Genomic DNA, 23,211 nt, shown 5'->3' with positions numbered 1-23,211 from the left:
TAACTTTTTGAGCAACCATAAAATTCATAATTCACAAATATTTCGATATTGTACTAGTCGTGTTATAAGTAAGAGGTCATAGTTAAAAAGATATCCGTACAAGGTCATCTGAAAACTAAGGGTTGTAAAGGTCATTGTAGGAAGCTGGCTCTGTATATACCATCCCAAAAAGAGGTATAGTGTGCACAGTCAAGTGGAGCCCCAAAGGTAGGCAGAGGTAAATGTAGATAGCACCTTACACTCTATTTGTGTTAGTGAGGGCGAGCAGTAAGGCTTTATCAGAGGGTAGTTAAGCATTTGTTGTACACACTCAGGCAAGAAATGATGTCCCACGCTCAAAGACTGAACTCAAACCAATTTGTTTGTAAAAAGTAAAATATTATTTAGTTATTTTGTTTCTAGAACCCAGCCACGCCTGGTGATGGTAAGTGAAATAATACTTAGCAAAATCTTATGCAGTGATTTACAGATGAATGCAGCTTCAAATGCAGTTGGTTGAATTACAGGTAAGTCAACAGTTCAAAATTACTTTTTAGTTACTTTACAGATTACTGTGCACCTTACTTTTTAGATTACTTTTGCTAATCAATGTGATATGCCTAGATATCGCACAGACAATTCTTGGACAAAAGGTAAGTAATTCGCTTTTAGTACATTTGCAGTTTTTCAATGTTTTATACAAACTAACTCCACACCTATTTGTAGGATGTTGGTATTCTGAGGTTAGAACCAGGGTTCCCCCAGGGTCAAGAATGCACTCTCAGAACACCCTCTGCGGCAGTAGGGTGGCCGGGTGAAGAGTGCTGAGGCCCAATGTTATCTAATGAGGGATAGGGGGTCTCCGGTTGGTGGCTGCTCCTGAGCAGGCCACAAGGTTGTGGGAGCAAAACTCCTGGTGTTAGGCTCAGGGCAAAGGGGGATCAGAGTTGGCACCCAAAGTGTACCCGTAGGGGTGGCTGGGTGCAGGGTGCTGTTTTGGTGTCGGGTGCCCTGTTTTCAATGGGGAATCTCTGGCTGCAACAAAGACTGCAGGCTCTGGGACGAAGATCTACTGGAGGTGACCACCGGTTGGAGAGGTAAGTTGGGATGCTGGGACAGTCTGTTGGGCCACCCAAGGCCATGGGGCGTCGGATGCAGGATGTCTTTGCGAATGAAGCTGTTGAGAAAACTGATGCGTAATCAGGAGGATCCTCCAGAAAGGTGCTGCAGGCATCGATTGGAGATTCGAGGCAGGTCAGAGATTACCAGATCTCAGGTCAGGATCGCCGGGAGAACTCTGCCGTGGGCATCTGGTGCCGAGTGGTGCAGATTTGGCTGGAGCCAGAGTCTGTGGGAGGCAAATGCGGTGCTCATGGGAAACAATGTCTTAGTTTCGGAAGGCAGGGCAGGTCTTTCGGGATCTTGAGGGCTGCTGGCTGCAGGACACACCAGGATTTCGCTGGAGCAGGTTCGAGGTGCGGACAGGCTGGTAGGGCTGGGGCCAAGTCAGTGGACGTCCTCCTTAGTTTAGCACGACTTCTTAAGTCCTTCTTATGGTAGGTTCTTGTCTGAGGGGGCAAGGTTCAGGGTTGCCTCTAAATACTAGATTTCGGGGCATTACAGGTAAGTAAAGGTCGGGCCCAAGGGCTACCTTCCATGGGTGGGTACACCCCCTGTTATGCCACCCTCCAGTGGGAGGGGGCATATGCCTCTCTCTGGTTGGCTGGGTCCCCCCCATCTGCAAGATGGCGTGGACTGAGAGTTGTGCTTCACCTCGCCTCCCGAGGAGTGGGGTTGGCACATCTCCCTTCCTCACTTGGTTTTCCCGCCGATTCTCCCGCCCAAAGTGAGGGCCAGAACCAGTGGGGGCCAGTTGCTGGAAGCAGCAAATGGCTGGGGGTAGATTACAAAGGCAGCAAGCCTTTGAAGCTTCCCCTTCGTGGACACTGCCCATCCTGGGGGAGGAGGCTTTGCACCCCGTCCCAGGATGTGCATTGTTCCAGACCCCCGAGAACAGCAGGCTCTCGACCCAGGGGTCCAGAAACATGTCTGGTGGTGTCAGCCAGCGAGCAGCCACTCAGTCAGGACAGTAGTTAAATCTTTTTTCAGGGGGCATCTCTAAGATGCCTTCTGAGTGTATTTTTTCATTAAATCCCACACTGACATCAGTGTGGGTTTAATGTGCTGAGAGGTTTGATACCAAACTTCCCAGTTTTCAGTAAAGCCATTATGGTGCTGTGGAGTTTGTATTGACAAGCTCCCAGCACCTTGTACTCCTAATAGCATTACTGCACTTACAATGTCTAAGAACTAGTTTAGCCACTGTATGGGTACAGGGCTTATGCACCTGTACTCAACACTAGTATAGTGCCCCCAGCTGGAGGAGTGGCTAACCTATACCAGGGCAGTGGGTTGTAGGCATGGCTCACAAGGATGTGTGCCATGTCAACTCTTCACTTTGTTCTGCACCACAACACGCAGCCTGCAATGGCAGCGTGCATGTGTAAAGGTACAAGGCCTCTCAGGGTGGCCTTAGAAACCTTCCCTGGCCACAGTGCCCTTGGTACCTATGGTACCATTTACAAGGGACTGACGTGGCCAATTGGGTTTGGTTTCAATGCAGTTTAGGGAAATAACATAGGCCCTGGGTATCTGGTTGGCACACTCAGTCAAAGTACATCAACAGTTTGGCACAATGTGGGGGTAACCATGGAAAAAGAGGGCACTTTCTTACAGTCATGCTGGGCAGGCTTATCTTACTTTCGTAGCCCATGACTGTACTCGTAGGTTCTGGTACTTGGAGCTCCTGATTCTCCGCATACGCTTTCAACAACTTTCTCTTAGCAAGATCCTCCTGTCCCATCAGCAGAGCAAACCCCTGCTGCTCAACCTCTACAGTCTATGGGTTCATGTGTGGAGTTTGAACTGAATCAACTGAGATTTTTAAATCTCATCAGAAGTGGGGGGGGGGGGGAGATGTCATTTTGGCTGCTCTACAACCATTCACAAGGTCTGTTTCTTTGGCTGTTGTCTAAATTTGTCACCTTGTGTAAAAAGATGAAGTTTGATATCTACGGACGAAGCTGCCTTCGGTTCGTTTTCTCTTTGGCCAGGCTAGGTTTTAGTTGTGGGCACTTTTAAAGGCACCTTAATCGCCTATGGTCATTTCTTTGTTTGCCTAATCAGCCCCGCTTGTTAAAGCCACACATTGTGATGCCTCTTTTTTTTATTTTTAACTTGTTCCTTATATTTCTGATGTGTGCTTCCCTTGACCCTCTGCACAGTTGTACCCTGAGGCTTTGCAAATACCATATTTCTTATTGCCATAATTTCTGGTAATGCCTGCAGCTCACCGACTCGACGTACAGACCAGCTTCTGCATATCACCTTATATCCTAACCAACTGGTGCTTAGGACACGTGCATCTTTAGTTTTGAAGTTAGTGTGACCCTTTTTGGCTGTTCGGGGAAGGACCAAGACTGATTTGCATATGTCTGGTGTCTAATCTGAGGTGGCATGGTTGGCAAAAAACTAAGGACTGCAGGCCCAAATAATTGCCAGTGGCTGAGACTGATTCAAGCATTCAGTCCATCACTTTTTTGTATTCACCCTTTTTGTGTGGCAGTCCATTATGCTCCCGATGTCCTTTTCGCCACCATATTCCTCTGAGGAGGAGAGGCTACACCTGTTTGCTCCTGAATGGACCCTTAGTTTCTATATTGAAGGGACTAAGATGGGCAAGTAGCTCTTTATCCCATTTGCTGGTGGGAAGAAAGTAAAGGCGGTCCAGAAACGGTCTTTATCTCCTTGGGCTGTTCTTTGCATAAGGGTCTTTGATCTTATTGCATCTGGGTGAAGGCTGCTTCAGCAGCCCTGAGTCTGGGTGCCTGTTTTGCACACATGCCAAGGTGCCTTGTGGATGTTCGTCCATACGTTTGCCATGCATTACTGTATTTAATCACGTTTGCAGGAAGGGCCTTTTTGCCCATTCGGTCCTTGTAGGAAAGTAGTTACCCCCACTTTTTGCTTGATGTTACTGTTTTGACTAGTCTGACTGGGATCCTGCAAATCAGGACCCCAGTCTATCTGCTTTCTCCCTACAATTTTATGCCATGTACTTGGGTACACGCCAGATTGGATACTGTGGTACCCTTGTCAGTCCCTAGTATATGGTACCCAGGGCATGGGTACCCCAGAGGCCTCCCCTGAACTGAAGCGTGAATTATGCCACCCATGGGAGGTCATGGAAAATAGAGGTACAGACCTGCCATTGCAGCCTGTGTAAGATGGTGCATACTCCCACTTACTTTAGAGGTTTACTACATCTATAGGTCACTACACTTAACACCTATAAGTTACCCCCTATAGCAGGCCTTAACAATACGGAAGGCAGGGTGCTGGGTTTTATGTGAGAGGGTGCCCCTGCATGAGCAGAGCACCCCTGCAGCCTTCAGAGACCATCCTCCTGGGTTGTTGGTGACGCAGCCAGACATATAGGTAGAGGTGCATTATATGCTCGCGTAAAATGCTTTTTCGAAAACTGCTGCAACAAAACATGTCGCGTTTTGTATCAAATACCTTGGAATCATCCCTCCAAACCGATATGAGAGGTATGATTCCACCCTTCTGAAGTGAGCCTTATGGAGTCCCTGGTCTTCCTGGTACCAGCCTTCTCAACCCGGGCAACACAAAATGGTTGCTGCTGACCAGAGACACATTTCTGCCCTCCTACTGCTTAGCAAGCTCGAGCAGGGGAAGGCAGCACAATAGGCATCCTGTCACAGGGAGATGTGACCACCTCACAGACAGGATTAACAGGCACATGCATCAAGAAAAGCTTTTGCGAGTCCTTAATTGAGATTATTAAGGAATCTCAATTAAGGACTCTCAAAAGCCTATGCATGTAGTAATCGCTATTAAATTAGCGATCCCTAAACATTCCTTAATTGCGACTCGCAATGGCTTCCCTGAATGAATGGGAAGTTGCATGCGCAATTTGCGAGTACCAATAAGTACTCGCAAATTGGGCATGCAATTTCAAGGGTGCAAAGGTGTCAAAATGACACCCTGTTGCACCCCTGAAATTGTGAAGTGCACCCATGTTGCGCACACAAATGCCCCAAGGGCATGTGGATGTGTAACCTGAAACCTTGAAAAATGCACTTTAGTGCATTTTTCAAGGTTTTTGCAAAATACAGACCTGAGTAATTTCTCTGTATTTTGCAAACCCAAAAAGTGAATTCGCTATTTCTAAGTGCTTCTAGCATTGCATTTAAGGAATCACAAATTGCGATTCCTTAAACGCAATTGCAATTTAAGAAATCACAATAAATTGGGATTTCTTAAATTGAGAGTGCCTAACTCTTAAATGCATCGCAAAAGGCCTTTTTACGGGCGCAAACGTCCGATTTTTGCGAATCGCCCCATTTGCGCTCGCAAAAACCTTTGATGCACGTGCCCCTTAGTGTATTGGGGCTGTGTGGGTGCACTTCCAAAGTGCCTGCAAGTCTGCATCTGGGGCACACTTGGTGCCCCTGTACGTAGTCCAGTTCAAACCAGTCCTGGGAGCCATTGGCTCCCACTCTGGCATGAATCTGGACAAAGGACAAGGGAGTAACCGCCCCACTGTCCTGACTCTCGCCTGGGAGAGTCCCCTGAATCTGTCCAACCCTCTCCCGTGGGTACAAACAGTCTTACCTGGCTGTAGGACCCTAAATTCGACGTGGACATGATTCTGAACAAGAAACCAGTGACCTTCGACCGTCTGGACACTCTGGACTTCGACGCTCGGCTTAGTCTGCTTCGCCGTCCAAAGCATCGTCTGTGCCCGTGCACCATACAGGCCCGTGTAAGACCTGTGTATATCAAGGACAACTGAAGTATCTCCCTTTGGGTGAAGGAGTCACCCCCCTGCATTCACAGGCACCGTAACGCAACTGACCGGTCTGCTGACCCTGAGCTCCTGCAGACTCCAGCAACACAGGAGGTGGTTTCCTACATTCCTTGAGATTGAGCTGTCCTCTCACCAAGTCTGAGGCCAGTATTCCTTGTGGGAACCACATAACCCGAACCCCTGTGCAATGCGTATTTTTGCAAGTGCATATGCTTGTTGGTGTTCCCCAACTATAAGTGCATTGGTCTATCGATACCCCCAACCTCTGTGCACATTTCGTACAAAGGACTTCAGCCTTCTCGCACTCTGTGCCCTGCAAGCTGTTACTTATGAAACTGCAAGAGGTCCCCTCGTGACTCCTGTGCCTCGGACCTGTGGGCTCATTTGAAGGACAACACTGCTTTTCTTGGACTCACCTGGTTGCTCCAGGCCTGTCCTGTTTACCCTTGCTGTGGTGAGTCCCCTGGTCCTTGCTGGGCCAGACCGTAATCACCTTTGACCTTCTTCGTGGGTTGCCACTGCCAAGGCTTGTTGGTGCTCCTGCCAGACACCAACCCCTCAGCACTCGACATCCGTCGTGGGGCAGCTCGTATCCGGCTCCTGGTCGTCCTCAACTTCTCCTGGTCCCTGCAGCTGTAGAGTCAAGGTCTCATCACACCTGAAGCACCCGACATCGGTGGGCATTAGTCTACTGAGCCCCTGGTCACTCCTGAGTGACCCAGACTGTCCCCTCTGCTTTCAGGTTCCTTCCATCAAGAATCCACCTATGGGTTGCACCAGACACTTTTATTCCTTACAGCAGTGGCATTTCCTTGAAGACTCCAATTGAGATCATCGGCGGTTTCTGACTGCTTCAGCCCTATGCACCCGGCTTCCCTGGGATAGGTAACTCTGGTACTTCGGTATCCAAGGGTGGGGTGACTCTCCATTCGTCTAGGTTCCCAAGGGTTTCTTCGTAATCCACTAGGAAGGGTCCTTACACTTTAACATTGCAACTGGGACTCCCCCATTCAATTGTACGTAGCACACTGTCGTGTTCACACACTGCACCAGTCCTCCGTGGGGTCCCTATTTACTCCCCTTGGGTGGTTCCTAGGGGTCTCAGCAATTCTACTTCCTCCAGACACTGTCTGGACTAGAGTTGTGGTTCTTACACCACTATTTTAGTGTATGGTTTAGTCTCCCCCTGGAGCCCATTGTGTATTAGTGCTATTTACGATTTTTTCTGTGCTACAATATTGTGTGCTTTGTGTTTGTCTGCGTGTAGCAGATGCTGTGAGGTATTTAAGGTGTGTTATAATATTAAATACATATTTTTATAACTACTGTGTGGTTCACCTTTCATTTAACCAATACAATAAGGTTGCATTATGGTAAAACAAGCTGCTTAACATGCCTTCAAGATTAAGCCTGAATGCTGCTCTCCACAGCTACCACTTGGATAGCTTCCTAAGGTTATCTTTGACCTCTTAAATCACCATAAGGGTTGTTTGGACTGCTGCAATGTGCCTACTTTAATTAGTGGACATCCTATACCAGGCAACGTCTCACAGTCCTGCAGGGCTTCCTGGAGTAAAGTCCACTCCTCATAGCCACCTCCTTGAGGGGGAATGTTCAGTATTGATTCACAGAATGAGGAATCTGGCATAGAAGTAGCCAGCATAAGATCAAGTTACTTACCCTTGGTGGATACTCTAACCACCAACAATCACTCACTTCTCTCTCCATCTTCCACGTTCTGTTTAGGGGACTTTTGGAATTAGTAATGTTCCAGATTAGGTGGCATACACTGTCAATACTCTGTTAGTCATGCCATTTCTATCCTGAGCCTTGTTCCTCCCACTTCCCTTTACTGTTGATCCCTCTGTGAGGGCAGTCCCTTTTGAGACGCTTTATCTCTGAAAGACTGCATTCTTTTAGTAGTCAGGGCAGTCACTTCTTTGTTTGGAGTATTTATCAGAGAGACTTGTATTATATGGAGTTGCTTAGAACTATCTCTGCACTGGTTTCAGTATTGCTAGTCAGTTTGTTGGCACGGTCACCATTGGGGGTTGACTTTTGTTACTCTTAAATTTGTAAGCCCCTGGGACATTAGTGCAAAGGAAGGGGGCAATGAGTGGTAGTATATAACGTTGTGAAAACTCTTCCACATGTGGCACATTGTTGTGATTTCTTAAGTCCCCATCAAGAAATGCATAGTCCTAATTCTGTGTTATTTAACTGATGCATCTTATGAATTATAGAAAAGGAAATTTCATCTTGCTTATTAGGGCAACGCCATATTACAGTATTTACAATCTCTATTGTCTGAGGGAGTTTTGCAGTTCGAGTTGGACCTTCTGTTACCTGTAATACATATAGTCTCAAAAATCCATAGACCTCTAACACCACAGTATGTTATTAGTAACTTTTCTTTCTTGTCAGTTTCTTCCTGGGTGAGGTATGTATTCTGCTAATGCTAGCCATGTGTTCACTTGTAACATTAATGAACTCCTCGGAACAGAGTCTACAAGATACAGTTACTGTTCTAGTAATTATTCATGTGCTCTGTAAATGTTAAGAGAGCATCTTAATGTGTTGCCAAGGGTCATATAGGGCAGGTGGGATAACATGTATGTCTTGTTAAGAGTCCCACGTTACCTTGTGGTGTACCAATACATTTATTTTATCACAACAAAATCAGTTTGTTGTTACAAACACTGTCCGGAAACATCTTTAAGAAAAAAAACACACACATCTAAATGTATTGTGTTCATCAGTCATACAAATGTAAAATTCTGAAATACCAACAAGGCTGTTTGGAATGCCGAAGTACAGCAAATGTGGGTTTGTTTTGAAAGAGGTTTGAACCGGCCAGTTGTCAAATGTATTATGTGTCTTGGCCATGAACAGCAAAAGCATGCCTTTTGAAAAATACCAAAAGGAAAAAAAATACAAAAATTAAACGGTTCCATACACCATTAGGCACATGTATGGACATCTTTTTTAAGCCCACTGTGTGGCTTTGATTACATTATTAAAGTCAACGAACGGTAAGACTGATTTTTCTTTTCATCTTCCTTTCCTTGACGCATCTAACAATTAAGGCCAGGGCACAGTCATAAACCCAGATGAATGCAAGTGTTCCATCATAATATCTCCAAACAAAGCCAATGTTAAGACAATCTTTTCTTGCTGTTTTCTTTCATTTACTTTGTTTTTGCGTTATTATAACTCTCATACGGACAAATAACATGACATTGCACCAGAAGTATTAAGAATGAGCAGGGGGAAGGAAGGCTAGAGAGAGTAGTTCAGGAATAACCGCTTGGACAAAAAGGTGAATATTCAATTTGGTTTAAAAGCAACAGATGCTTGTTTCATTGTTGAGAGGCAGTGGGAGAGAGCCCCAGAGAGATTGAGCCTTGATGGTGCAGAGATCTTACCCCAAACAGTTTTAGACTAGATGGGAGAAGAACAGGATGTTTAAGGGAGGCTTTAGCATCTAGTTGAGTGATATAGTGTGGGTGTAATTTGGAGTAGCAGCTCAGGGCCGGATGCACCTTCTGCTATTTGTGTACTACATTAGGATTTTATTTATTTATTTATTTTAGGGGTTTTATATAGCTCTAGCTGGACCCGAGGGCATCAGAGCGCTTCACAACAAGTAACTTATATGAAAACAAGCAGTGCAGAGATCATAGTAGAACAAAGAGATTCATGACGAGTAAAGTTCACACAAAGGAGTAATTGAGCGAAAGGAAATATGAAGAGTGCTGGTCACACAGAATGATTAGCCGATAAGTTTTCTTGTTCGGGGCGGAGGGAGAGGATAGGATTTCCAGAAGGGGTCCGGGCGGTAGAGGATGTCAATGTCACATGACACAGAGTTAAAGGCAGGTGGAGTGCCGGCTAAGGTACTTCCGTGGATCCTATTGGTTCGCTAGTGAGTGATCGAGGAAGAGGACTTTTGAGCAGGCTTTTGATTTTTGCTAAAGAGGGGATCGTTCTGATGTGGGGGGATGGAGTTCCACATTTTGGGCGCGTTACCCGCAAACGACCTGGCCGCATTTTTTTGTTAGGGAGTTTTCAGCGGGATGAGTAGCAGAGTATTGGAGCTCCTGAGGTTCCTGGTCTGGCCGGCCTTTTTGAGTTTGGCGGCCAGGTATTCCGGTTTGCCTGTGTGAAGGGCTTTGTGCGAGGCAGGCTGTTCTGAAGCAGGCTCGCATTTCAATTGGGAGCCATTTTAGTTCTCTGAGTGCGGGTGAGATGTGGTCGAATTTCTTAGTTCCGGTGAAAATTCTGGCTACTGCATTGAAGGTTGTTTTGAGGGGGCGAGGTGGGATTTTGCTGTACCAGCTAGAGCTGCAATCCCGTAGTACAGTCTGGACAGCACCAGTGCTTGAGTGGCTTGTTGAAGGTCCTTGGGCAGGAGGAAGCGTTTTATTTTGTGCAGTAGATTAAAGTTAAGGAAGGCGCTTTTTGCGGAGCTTGTAATGTGTTTGTTTGTCTAGTTTCGGGTCTAGGTTGATACCTAGAGATTTTACTGATTCTGCAAGGGTGAGGTTACCATTGAGAGCATCAATAGCTTTGAGCCATTCTGCAATTTGGGCGTTCTCTTCTTTGTTGGAGATGAGGAGTATTTCCGTTCTCTCTTGATTGAGTTTTAGATGATTACTTGAGAGCCAATGTTGTACCTCTCGGAGCGTGGCATTGAGTCTGTGGATGTCCTCAATGGAGGTAGTTTCCAGATAGATCTGTGTGTCGTCAGCATATATGTGGAAAGGGATGTTGGATTTTTTTAGTAGGGTGGTAAGGGGTTCAATGTAGATGTTGAAAAGCTGAGGCGAGAGCACTTACCCTTGTGGACCACCCCTGTTTATGGGGTGAAGGTCTGACTCAAAAGTTTTTGATTTCAATTCTTTGTGAGCGGTTGTGGAGGAAGGAGGAGAACCAGTGTAAGACACTCTCTTCAAGATCTGCCCTTTCTTGTAGAACCTTGATGAGAAGTTTGTGGTCAACCGTATCAAATGCAGCCGATAGATCCAGGAGAATGAGAAGGCAACATTGGTCCAAGTCAAGTGGCTTGTGTAAATCATCTATGACATTAAGGATCGCGGTTTCAGTGCTGCAGCCTTTTATGAAGCCCGATTGGTGGGGATCTAGAAGGTTGCTTTTGTCCAAGTGTTTAAACTGAATCTTTTGTTAGACAGGGACTCGGAGTGCTTGTAAAGCTGGGATGTGGTCCAAGACTTTAAGCAATTAATGAAACCAACATCAAAACTTAGATCTCTTTGTAGATTACTCAGTGATTTGGCTGGAGACTCCTATAAATGCAGTTGCTGTGGTCTATGCTTGATAATACCCCTGCAGCAACAAGGGTGATGTGGTCATACCTTGAAGTTATTGGAGTATTCCTATAAGATGGCTGAGGTGGGAAAATACATTTTTAGTTATTGAACTGACCTAAGAGGAAAGTGATAAATGTGTGTCAAACAGAACATCTAGATCACTGACCAAGTTAACATGTGCAGTGACTGAGCAAATTACAGGCTGAAATGTGGTAGGTGACGGCGGTTTCCTAGAGCCAATGAGTAGGATCATGGATTTGATGCCATTCAAGCAGACATCCATCTTTAAACCTTTTGGGAGCATTCAAGACTACTGTGTTCTGGTTATTTAAGGATCGTAATGTGGATTTGAGTACCTTCTCCATAAATGTGATTTGATAACTGTTTAAATCGCTGCAAGTGTTGAAGAGGGCTGCTCAGAGTATTTTTTGGTAAGAAATCGCCGAGATTCACATGAGGGAAGCAACTTGCGATAAAAGAAGTAAACCATTGGACACCAAAGTCTGCATGTGCTCCCAAATTGAGAAAGGAGAATGCTGTAGTCAACTGTTGAAAATGGCTACCAGATATAAAACTATCAAAGCACAGCTTGAACTGCTGTACTTGGTAGTGAGGAATTTTTCCCTTATGCCATTCACAGAAGTGTCTGTGCCATTCCTATGTCTGGAAATCAACAGGCCCCTTAGTGAATTCAAATGGGTCGCTAGAATTCAGGGTACCACTTTCAAGATTTTAAAGATAGTAGGTATCCTAGAGATTGGTCTCAAATATTAAACCCAATATAAATAAAATATTGAAATGGGTTTTAAGAAACCGCTTGGTTCTGCATTGTTCCAATATTTAAAATTCAGCAATTTAAGAATAAATGAAAAACGTATTAATGAAAATGAGCTGAGGCGGAGAGTTAGCCTGGGTCACTCTCTAAAAATTAATAAGCTATTCAGCTTGCATAGTAACAGATCTCTTCTGTCTGTTCAGGCAGTCTTGGTTGTTGCTAAAAAAAAACAAATACTTGTATAGTTTGTTAAGCCATAAAGAACCCCGCAAACTTTGGTAATGTCTCTTAACCTTATACGTGAGACTTTGTTTAAGAAAATGTAATTTTTATTTATCTAATCTTTTTTTAATGGAATATCTTGAAAGTACAAGAGTAACAAACACAGAACCCTCCCTCTTATTTGTATATAGACCTTCCCTCATTGTTTATTGATTTAAAAAAAAAAATATTTTTTGCCTTTAAGACAAAATTGAGAGAAAGCGCACGTATGTGGAATGGCTGAGCTTTATTAGATCAAATGGCAAAGCCCTAATTTGGGGGAACCAAATGAGAAACAATCCCATAGCTTTTCAGAGAAGTCTATCCTAGGAGAAGCTACAATCAGGATTTATTAGCTAAAACGATTGAATATGCACTTTTTAGACTAAAAAATTATTAGAAAAGCACCTCTACCACTACAAAATGTATGCAACTACAAAACTGTGCAGTGAGAAACTCATGAGAAGATGGTAAACTATTAAGAATTTGTTGATGTACCCATTCTTAGTGCTACCTCACAAAAGGTATAATAAATTATTTTTGTTATCTAGAAAAAGGACATTTGTACAAACATTAGTATTGTCTTTAACTGAAAATCATGAGTAGAACTTAAGGAATAGGAAAATGCATCCTTTCTATACAGCCTGTATGATCACGCTGGTCTCTGTGAGGAATGCCATTTTTTGGAGCCCAAAACCTGACAAAAAATTTTTGCTAATTTGAAATGCTATGTCTCTTACCTCTCGCTAATCTTTCTCAAACTTTTTTTCTTGATCTCTCAGGTTACTCTGACTGATCTCTCTTTAATGTCTCGCCTTCTGTCGGTCTCTGGAACTCCTTTTCTCAGCCCCATTCTTCTACTTTGGCTTTCATTCTTGCTGATATGTGCATTTCAGTGAATGCAATTCAGAGAGGGCCTGCTGCAGTTTTATTGTGTTTGATAATTGCATCAGGCCAGACTGCGTAGCATCATAACGAGAGGATTTGCATCCTTGTGGTTGGCTACAACGCCTGTGCAAGCCAACTCATGGGATGTTGTTGGGACTAAATGTAGGCTCTAAGGATGTGCTTCCTAAGAATTATTCTGAGAAAAGGCTCAGTGAATTTTCAATAAAAGCATACTTAAGATCCATTCTTCCCAAATAGTCAGTAGTTCGTCATGGCCAAGGATTCTAACTTAATTTATGTTTTGTTCTATTTTTACAGCTGACTTTGGCTTTTGTGCTCAGATCACTCCAGAGCAGAGTAAGCGTAGTACTATGGTGGGAACCCCATACTGGATGGCGCCTGAAGTTGTGACGCGGAAGGCCTATGGCCCCAAGGTAGACATCTGGTCTTTGGGAATCATGGCCATCGAGATGGTGGAAGGCGAACCACCATACCTTAATGAGAACCCGCTCAGGGTAAGTGTTCCATTAGTATATGATGTTCTGCATGTGACTGATAGTCTTTTTTTAAGCATAAGATGTTGATGAGGTTCATCCTTTAAATAGAGAGTTTGCAACATGCCATCAGCCTCCTACATTGACACTTTTCAAGCAGAAATCATTTGGCAGCAAAAATGAAAATAAATACAATTCTATTGTGCCAAATACTTTTCTGACGTCTACTGTGTGTGTCTTTCATAAAGCATTTGTATTTACATTGTATTATGCCTGCAAGGAAGATTTTATTATCCGGTTTTCTTCATGATCGATGCATGAGCTATTCCTCACAGCTTGTTGATGTAAATTGTAGGTGTGATATGTAATAACATCAAACTAATACGACACTCGATTCTACTATTTCAAGTTCCTTTCTTGGCCTTCCTAAATAGTTTATTTAAAGAGCTTTTTTTAGGGTCTGGTCTCTTCATTTAGTTGTGTTTTAATCTGTAACCAATTCTCAGGTTTAATATATGTACAGTAACTGAGGTCAGTGTCTCCAAGTAGTTTTATTTTTGTAAGCATACAAGAATGGGATTTCCCCTCCCAGACTTGATGCTTTTACAACATTTGGTAGCAAAGATTTTGAAAGTGCAAACATGACTTGTGAAGAATTTGCCGCATATCATCAAAGGTGTCAACTATCTCTGAGACTAATAAGAAGGGCCTCTTCAGTTCCTGAAAGTCCTGTGGAGAGAAAAGGCTACATGTGGATGATCCTCACATAGGCTGTCTCTATTGCCTCTACCCTCAACATCTGGTAAAGGAGTGCAACAAATATTGCACTCTTCTTCTCTAAAACCCTAAGAGACAGGGAGGGAAGGCTACTTCTTTGACTATCGAAGTCTAAATCTCAGGAATCCACCACTTTTGAGGAGGGCAGCTATTCATCTGTGAGACCCCACAAAAGGTCAATATCCTCTGATGATGGAGCTTCTGAGAACAGAAAGGCCTTAAAAGTGCATCAAAAAGAGCCTGTGAGAAAGGAGAAGCTCAAACTCCTTTCCGCAGGGGCGCATCCTCGCAACCTTCTATTTAGGCTGTGAAGACTGGAGAGTGTAGCAATCTCCTTATCTGAACTGTCGCGGAATTAAAATACTCTCAGAACCCAGTCGACAACATCACCGTCGAAGCTGGGAACGACTGACGGCAGCGGTCACCAAAGTCGCGTCGACTAAGCCATCTTCATCAAGAACTTCAACGACCGCAGCCGTTAATGCACCCATTTTGTCGATACAGGTGATATCATCCACTAAGTCACAGTCGATGACCGAGTTACGCTCGATGACACCAACGTCGACAGGGACTTTCGATAGCTGAACCGTCGACAACCTCTTCAACGAGGGAATTCTTGCCATCAACGCCTCAGTTCACATTCATGTCGATGGAACAGTTGATGATAAAAATTACCAAAATAAGGAAGTCTGCCGTAAGGCCTGAAGTGAACTCTCCTAGCAAGATCTCACGTTTGCACCCAAGTTACTTATTCCGACTTTGAAGAGTCGGGCAGTGATGGTTCTTCAGAGCGCCAGGTGAAATACCAGGAGAAAGATGATGACTAAGAGAAGTGTTATGTTCCCCAACCTAGGCCTAAGTAGCAATGCGACCTTTAACCTACATTTGTCCTACCTTGCTCTGTATAACCGTTCTAGTACTGACTTTTAACCCAGTTATGTGCTGAATAAATGTTGATTTGTTTCCTTGAAACTAGCCTCATTTATTATACATGCGGATTCTTAGTAAAATCCCCTGCATATGACGTACATAACAGGATTAACATACTCTGTACAAAAGTCATTGCTATCTTTCATCCTAGGGCGACAAAGCTACTTTGTATAATTGCAGTTATTGATTTAAGATAATTTACATAATTGTACTCACAACATACCGATTGTGGTAGGAACCCGAGGCTATCTTTGTGGTATAAAAGACCCCCCACCTTCACTAGGTAACTAGAGGAGACTCTTCCATGCTGACACAAGACACTGAGGTCCCTGCACGCTGAAGCTTCAAAACGCAGCAGTCCGACATCCCTTGCGGGGTGTAAAACTCATGACAAAGACGGGGTCCTTCATCCTTTCCCATCAAGTATTGGGGTTGGCTCTTTCCTAGTGGATTCTTGGCTATATGCAAGGTACACTTAGGCAGGGTCCGCATCGTAGTACGATCGATTACTGTCATGTTTATGTGCCTGCATATATTCACTGTTTTAGCACCATGGTAGAATTCTACCTTCTATATACTCTGTTGGTGCTTGTAATCTCTTACGTTAGCTTCTGTCTATTGTCACAGCAAACATGTTTTGTACTAGAATGGCAGTAAAGTGAGCACGATTGACTGAGCGAGAAGTACTGTGCTGTTTCCAAAATCTCTGAAGGGTCACGGGTTGTCATGTTCAATGGTTGCCAGAAACTATTCGCTCCTTGGTAAGGTTCAGTGGTCTATGGTGGCACTGTGAGCTAGCTGATGTATAGGCTGACATATTCTGTGGGGGACTCTGGAATCAGTCTAGACACCAGTCCCTTAGGTTATGTTGTCTAACAAACATGCAGATCCCAAGTATTTTTAGGAACTACATGACATGGCGCCGCCAAGGTTGGTTTGGTTCTTATTTATTGATCAAATCTGGGTAGTTCAGTCGTGCTTTCTCAGAGATCCATACTCACATTTCAGTAGAAACGTGGGAAGGGAAATCCACTGCAGCCGAGTAGGTATATCCTATGTATTGGCTGAAGGTTTGTCAAGCTTGAGGGATTATAGTTCCCCCACACTGTGCAAAAACTTTATATTTTTTTCATTACCACTTCCTCTTGCAATGTCTGTCAAAGACGGCGTTGAGAATGCAGAAGATGATGATCAGGAATTTGAGCTTAACATTAGAGAAAATTGCAGACCTGCAATTACAATGAAATTAATGGAATACGTCATCCCGGCAATGGGCGGTAGTTTTACCTTCGTGATTGAGGCACACGAGGCATTCGGGACAGAGGTATTCTATTCTTGGGTTAAATTCCCGCCTGCAGATGGACGCACGCATTTGTTTAATTCTTACATTGGAGATGACACACCTGAAGAATACTTTCCATACTTGGATGTAGAAGTCTCTTTTACATACCAAGAGCTTATTAACAGGTTTAAAGGCGCCCTTCCCCACACCACAACAAATGTGATACTCTGTCCACTCAGCAGAGAAGGAGCTGCTTACACACTCATCCATAGATTGCTACATTGCCAGCAGCAGAATTACGTACACTTTACAGAGATGTAGTAAAACTAATACAGAAACCTTACACGGTAATGCGAACAAAATTCAACCTGCGTGGATTACTTAAGCTGGTGAACCTCAAATGAATACGACAAATATCAGCCCACAAACGCTGAACGTGATTATGGGAAGAATGCCAACCAAACTTGACAAAATGCTGTTCTGGATAGCGCAGCTTGAAGCAGTATTTCCCCATATGGGCCAGCTGGAAAAACACAGAATACCAACAATTTGCTTGCCAATGGTAATATCTCCCCCGATAGAGGATTGTACCACTTAGGGTGCTGCTGTTTATACCAGAACTTATGGTCCCCCCTCAATAGTAGTTACACCAGATGCAGTGAAATAGATACAGAATGAGTACGGGGCAGAGCCTGCCCTGGACTTAGGGATGAAACTGATACGTAGGTTTGCCCAGGGATCGGCAATTATGCTAGTCAACATAAAAGGGGAGGCAGCAGCGGTGGCTATATACCAACGCCTGAGGGAAGTCACTCCTGCACAACAGGAGCGAGAACCACCTAAGATTATCGAAGAAACCTATACTTCTCTGGATAGAGAACTTGGGAGCTAGACCTGGGAAACCACAAATAACAGGATATCCTGAAAAGGATAACTCCAAGAAAGCGCCTGATTCTTCTAAAAAGAAATGGGATAACAAACCATCAAAAACAGAACACATATCAGAAGAGCGAGTTAAGCCAATGAGGGAGACACATTGCACTTCAAACTAGATTATCAAACAAGAAGATAAACCTAAAACTAAACATCAGTTTAAAAAGAAGGTAGCTGGCCTTAAAATAAAACTTGTCCAGGCTACTGAGGACTCTGATACTGAACGGGAAATGGGCTCTGAAAATGCTAGACAGCACAGCAGAAGTAATAATAGCTCGCCAGAACCTGATGGAATTTCTGGTGACAGTAACGTTGAATGAACATAGCTTGGTGGAGACACCGGATACAAGAGTAAGTGTCCCACATCACTTATACAAAAGTACGCTACAAATGGAGGGGGACATACCCAGGAAAGTGAAAGGTCTCTTTGGGGAGAACCTGACATATGGATACCACATCCTTTTGGCTGAAAGAGATTGTCCGCCTGAGTTTGTTATGGAGTGCCCTAAGGAGGTAAATGACATTTTACCGGCTTTATCCGACCTCCGTCCAGAGCCACTTAAATATTCATATGCGCAGGAGTGGATGTTAGCGCCATCACCCTCACATTACCGCAGTCATGTAGGGTGGGATGCTGAGTCACCTTACCGTGAGATCCCATAAAATATGCTCCTACTCCACAGAGGCAGTACCTAATAAAACATGACACAAAAAAACAAGTCTCTTAGATCTTTAATCAACTTGAATACCAAGGTATGATTGAAAACTGCATCTCTTCATTGAATAATCCTTTGTTTCCCGTAATGAAACCTGACAATTTATACAGTCTAGTCTTAGACTACAGGCATTTGAACACATGCCCACGAACGTTGCTGTACAAAATGCACATAGTGCTGCATTAATGAATAACATTGTACAGAAAAAATAACAAAACACTAGATATCTCAAATGGATTCTTCCACCAAATATAGTGCCTGAAAGCAGATATTTGACAGCATTCTCTGCTCTCTATGCCAATTATGTAGACTGCCCCAAGGGTATAAGAATATCCCTGGGTTGTTCCCAGCAAGAGTAACAGAGTTACTTCAAAATTGTGATGAGGCATTGTCCTACATAGATGATTATTATCTGATGGACGATGAGTTATTGGAACACTTGAACAGGGTGAACAGCAGAATTATGGGTTTCACCTGTGAGGGCTACAAATGTAACTTTAAAAAAATAAAAAATTGCCCACCTTAGTGTCCTTTTTAGGTCGAGGGACCGTCCGGTCTGCCGAAGGCAGAACCGGAAGTCCGGAGATCTTATGATGCTTAGAGTGGCTATTTAGCCCGCCTCTCTTTTTGGCTCTCCTCCATTGGCTGGCTTCCTAAACCGAGGCCAGCCATTGGAGGAGAGAGCCGTCCCTCCAAATATGCTCCGTCTTTTTCAGATTCGGGGGCGTGTTCCGTGCTCTTCTTTCCACTTTTTAGCTACGCCCTTTTTAGGTCTCTGCTCGAGATTTAATGTTTTGGAGAAGAGGGGCTTGAACCCGCCCCTCTTCTCTCCTCTTCTCCATTGGCTGGCCTCTTAAATGCTGGCCAGCCATTGGAGAAGAGTCTGTCTCGCAAAACAAGCCCCGTCCTTTTCGGATTCGGGGGCGTGTTTTTCGCTACTTTTCGCTGGGTGTGTTTTTCTCTCCTCCAGCCAATGGCAAGAGGAGAGAAAAGAAAAACACGCCCCCGAATCCGAAACCGCCGCTGCGTTTCTCCGAGGCATTTCTGTTTCGCCTCGGAGAAAGGGGGCGGTGTTCATGGCTCTCGCTGCCCTATCCTCGCAACCTGGAGCTTGTGGTGAGGTGTGCTCTGATGTTTACGTTTCCAACTCAGGTCACAAACCATAACACGTTTAAATCCTGGTTTCTCCACTTGACACCAACCGTGTGATCTTGCGCAAACCACTTTAACTCCCGGTGCAAAGTTCCGGATTCCCCGGGAACGGTCTAAGCTCCAATATTAAGCCTTATCTTGGAAAACTGCATCCTCCTGCACTGGAGCCGCACTGTTGGGGTCCCCCGTACCCCAGGATGTCCTCGGTGCTGGCAGAGCTGCAGAAAGGAGGTCCAAGGGTCCGTCCCTGCCGCGCCACACCTTATGCGCCCTTGGCTCCTCTGTGCACTGCATCCTAAGCTGCAGCGGGTGGAGAATGAAGGATCCGCTGAAGAGTGGGCGCGGTGCCCTGGCACCCCCGGGTCCGCACGGGTCCAGCTGGGAGTGCGAGATGAGTGTGTGGGGTGCCACAGGTGCACTCTTCTTCCCCTGCAGTTAGCCTTGTGGAGCTCTCAGCTATGGCATAGTACCGGTGCTTGACACGGATCCTCCTCCCTACCTTTAAATACAGTGCATCCGCCCTATCCAATTACAGCGCCATTTCCACCCCCCGCGGCCCCTTGTGCGCTCTATTGTTTGCTAACAAGCTTCTGATGCAATTTAAGAGCCGCCAGACTCTGCCAGGCCGGGAGGATGTACCTTATTCATGAGGCGCTGCGGTGGCGAACCTTCAAGTCTTGGCACCTCCCACAGTGCCCTCGTGTGATGGGCAAGGCGCCATAGGTCACCCCTCTAAAGGCAGCTCAGTGTGTTGGGACCCTACTGCAAAGAGTACCGTTAAACCCAGGCTGTCATGATTGGGCAGATATAGGCCGCAATACTTACGAGGTCGATATATTTACAGCCATATGTGAAACTCAACCTGTTATCCTTCGGAGATCTATATAATCAGGGCCACTTGAATTATGCGATTCTGCAGCCGCAGCGTTTTCCACATAATTATAGATTTGCCCCATTTGCCACTTGATCGATCCACTGATGTATCTGCAGATTTTAACCAAACAATGCGTCTAGCTGAATCGCATCAAACGTTACTAAATATGTGGCGACCCCTGTTTCCGCACAATAGAATGCCACCCACAAAGGTTGACTGGTTATCCATCCTTAAGTTGTTTATGACCGTATTTGGTTGTTAAACTGGTACCAATGAGTTTGGCCAGAAAGTGTTAGCAACTATAAAAAAAAAACCACAAAATAATGAAGCAATACTATAAAAAAGTGCCTCATTATACTGCATAGTTGCCTTTTTTGCCTCCTAGTTTGGTCCTCCCTTTCTGCGTCATTCTAGTGGCCTAGGAGATAATAAATATCATAATTCAAATTAGGCATGTCATCTTTCCGAGGTCGATAAAAATAGTCCTGCAGGTGACACAGCCTTTAATCCTTCTGAGGCTGCTAATGTGAAGGACATTCTACTCACTCCCTCCACTGTTCAACAGCAATCTAGATGATGCCATGAAAGGAGCGGGGGAGGGGGAAAATAAATGCTCTATAATTGTATTATCTTAGCTTTTATTTGTCTCGAGGATTGTATTCACAATGTTAGCATACACTATACATCGGTTCTTTTCTCTCCGGCAGATCTAGCATCTTTGAGCTTACCCCTTTACTGCACCTCCTTTCAGCACTGAAGTTGGCGGACATAGTGATTGTGGTTCGGCTGTGGTGGGAAGGGAACGTTTGGGAGTACTTGTGAGGGGGGAGATAAAAGTTAACAACCTCTGACTGTTCGGGGCAACGCGTTCTGCTTACATGATGAGTGAGCTCAGAAGCATGATGGGTCGTGTAGTTTCCTTGGTCCTTGCGAGGGTAGTTAATCCTACCCAGATTGTATTTTTGTTACAGGTTCGGATTTATAATTCTCCTGTAAGAATGAGTTAAAAGTAGGCCTACAAGTCTTAGAAGGCACAGCGAAAAACATGAACTCAGCGAGCTGCTCACGCATGGATCAGGGCACACGTGTTTATAAAAAATGAATGTGTCTTGTGTAAGGTAACTGGTGGTCATTTAAAGCGCTCCAATACCTTCGGGTAGAGGTTGCGCTATATCAACCTGCAAAAAAATAAACAATGGATTTAGGAAGAGAAGGGGGCCGCAGAGGTGGGTGTTCATAGCTCTTTGACTTCACAGCCTGTAAGCGCTTTGTGAATATACACATCGTTAGTTTAAACAAGCGCGCGCCTCGCTCTACAAGTGGGAGGGGTGGGGGGGGAGTGCAAGAGCACACAAAGCGTTTCCCTTGCAGGAGCATTTGAGAGTGATTAAGCTATTGACATTGTAAATAACAATGCCGTTTCTTTAAATCTTTTAAAAACAACAACATAAACAAAAATAATGTCATGAGCAATGCCAATAGCTCTAACTTTAACAATGCCGAGACCATTGCATTGTAAATGCTTGTTTTGATATATGAGCTATCCAGTGAAGTCAAAAGCCTGGCTGCTAATTTTGTTTAGAAACAGGTGTGCTGCTCCAACTTCCAAAGACCCGGAAAGGTTTACAATTCATTTTAGGATTCCTAAATTTTGGCAGCACATACATCTTAGATTACGCAGAAAGGGTTAATCCTTTCAGACCTGATTTTTCAGTCCAGCGTTGGACACAGGAACACCCAAATTCTCAAAGCTGACATGATGGCTTCCAAACACTTATACTCACATGTAAATACCACTAATTTGGTGATCTGTGTAGTCACGGGTCAATCAAGGTACACTTAAATCACTTTCATTGAAGGTGAAACGGTATCTTTCATACAAATCACATTTGTACAAAAACGCTGAAATGCGTTTTTCATCCACAGAAAAGATACTGACAGCAGTGCAAACTGCCGTAGTGTGAGAGAAAGCACTAGCACAGGGGAAATACATAATTGTCGTGACTCTAGTACCAACCTTAGAGGGTGTTACAAAAGCAAGCGTTCCAAATGCAAAAGCACTGCATCCGTGATGGATACATTGGGCTAATTCTCTCACCACAACAGAAGTAAACTACAAATTTGATTCTACATTAAAAACACAAGCATTCCTCCAGTACGAACAAGAATATCCTCTCCCGAGTTAAATAATGCCTCTAGATCAATATGGATACATCATTTACACTGTCGGATCTGCCCAACCTGCCGTAGGAAGTAAACGACAATACAGCGCAGCACGTGCAATTGTGAAGGGATGCATGTGGGACGGCAAATTCTTTCTTGGCAATACACAATCGTAGTCTCTAAGACATTGCACAGCTGGAAGAACTGAAAGCCCTGATATTGTCACAAAAAAATACGGATCGGGAATTCTCCACACATGTTGTATGCGATTTTCGTTTTACTGTGTCCAGCTATACAATGAATATCTTCACTATTGGGGCCAGAAAGGGTTTAGAGATTCCAAAGGTTGCACAATAAAGCACAAGTTGCTTTTCGAACAAGTGGCAAGCTGAAAAAATACTTGCCATGTGTTCATGTAATTCACACATTGAGTCATCGGCGTGTTGGCGTGCACATTGAAGAGAATTAATTGGCTGATGAAGCTGCCAAGGTGAGAGTGCGAACTGCTGCCATTACTGTAATCACTCGTTCCAGTACAAGGATAGACGGACAGATAATGATAGCTGTAAATGCTATGCGCAGCAGTTCAGCCTTGCCAAAAGGTTTTCCACTCAAGTACTCCTACAAGTTAGATGCGCAAAACCTTCAGTATGCTCAAGTTCCAGGAGTGAGGGATAGAGTAATACTGAACATGGATCGCAGATTAGGATTCAGTCAGTCAAACTCTTTATTTCGGTAAAAGACAAACAATCAGAGTAGATTTC

General features: G+C 44.4%; 1 protein-coding gene across 1 annotated transcript in view; it reads left to right on the top strand.

Annotated features, from left to right (window-relative positions):
• The window catches only part of PAK2 (p21 (RAC1) activated kinase 2), a 403,878-nt gene that overhangs the window by 335,346 nt on the left and 45,321 nt on the right, over positions 1–23,211 (top strand). The window contains exon 13 of the mRNA XM_085634213.1: positions 13,445–13,641. Within this exon, the coding sequence (XP_085490339.1) occupies positions 13,445–13,641 (197 nt within the window). The remainder of the gene's footprint in view (positions 1–13,444; positions 13,642–23,211) is intronic.

This window comes from Triturus cristatus, chromosome 11 (assembly GCF_964204655.1).
Source record: "Triturus cristatus chromosome 11, aTriCri1.1, whole genome shotgun sequence".
Taxonomy (NCBI): domain Eukaryota; kingdom Metazoa; phylum Chordata; class Amphibia; order Caudata; family Salamandridae; genus Triturus; species Triturus cristatus.
This window is presented reverse-complemented; position numbering and strand designations above follow the sequence as displayed.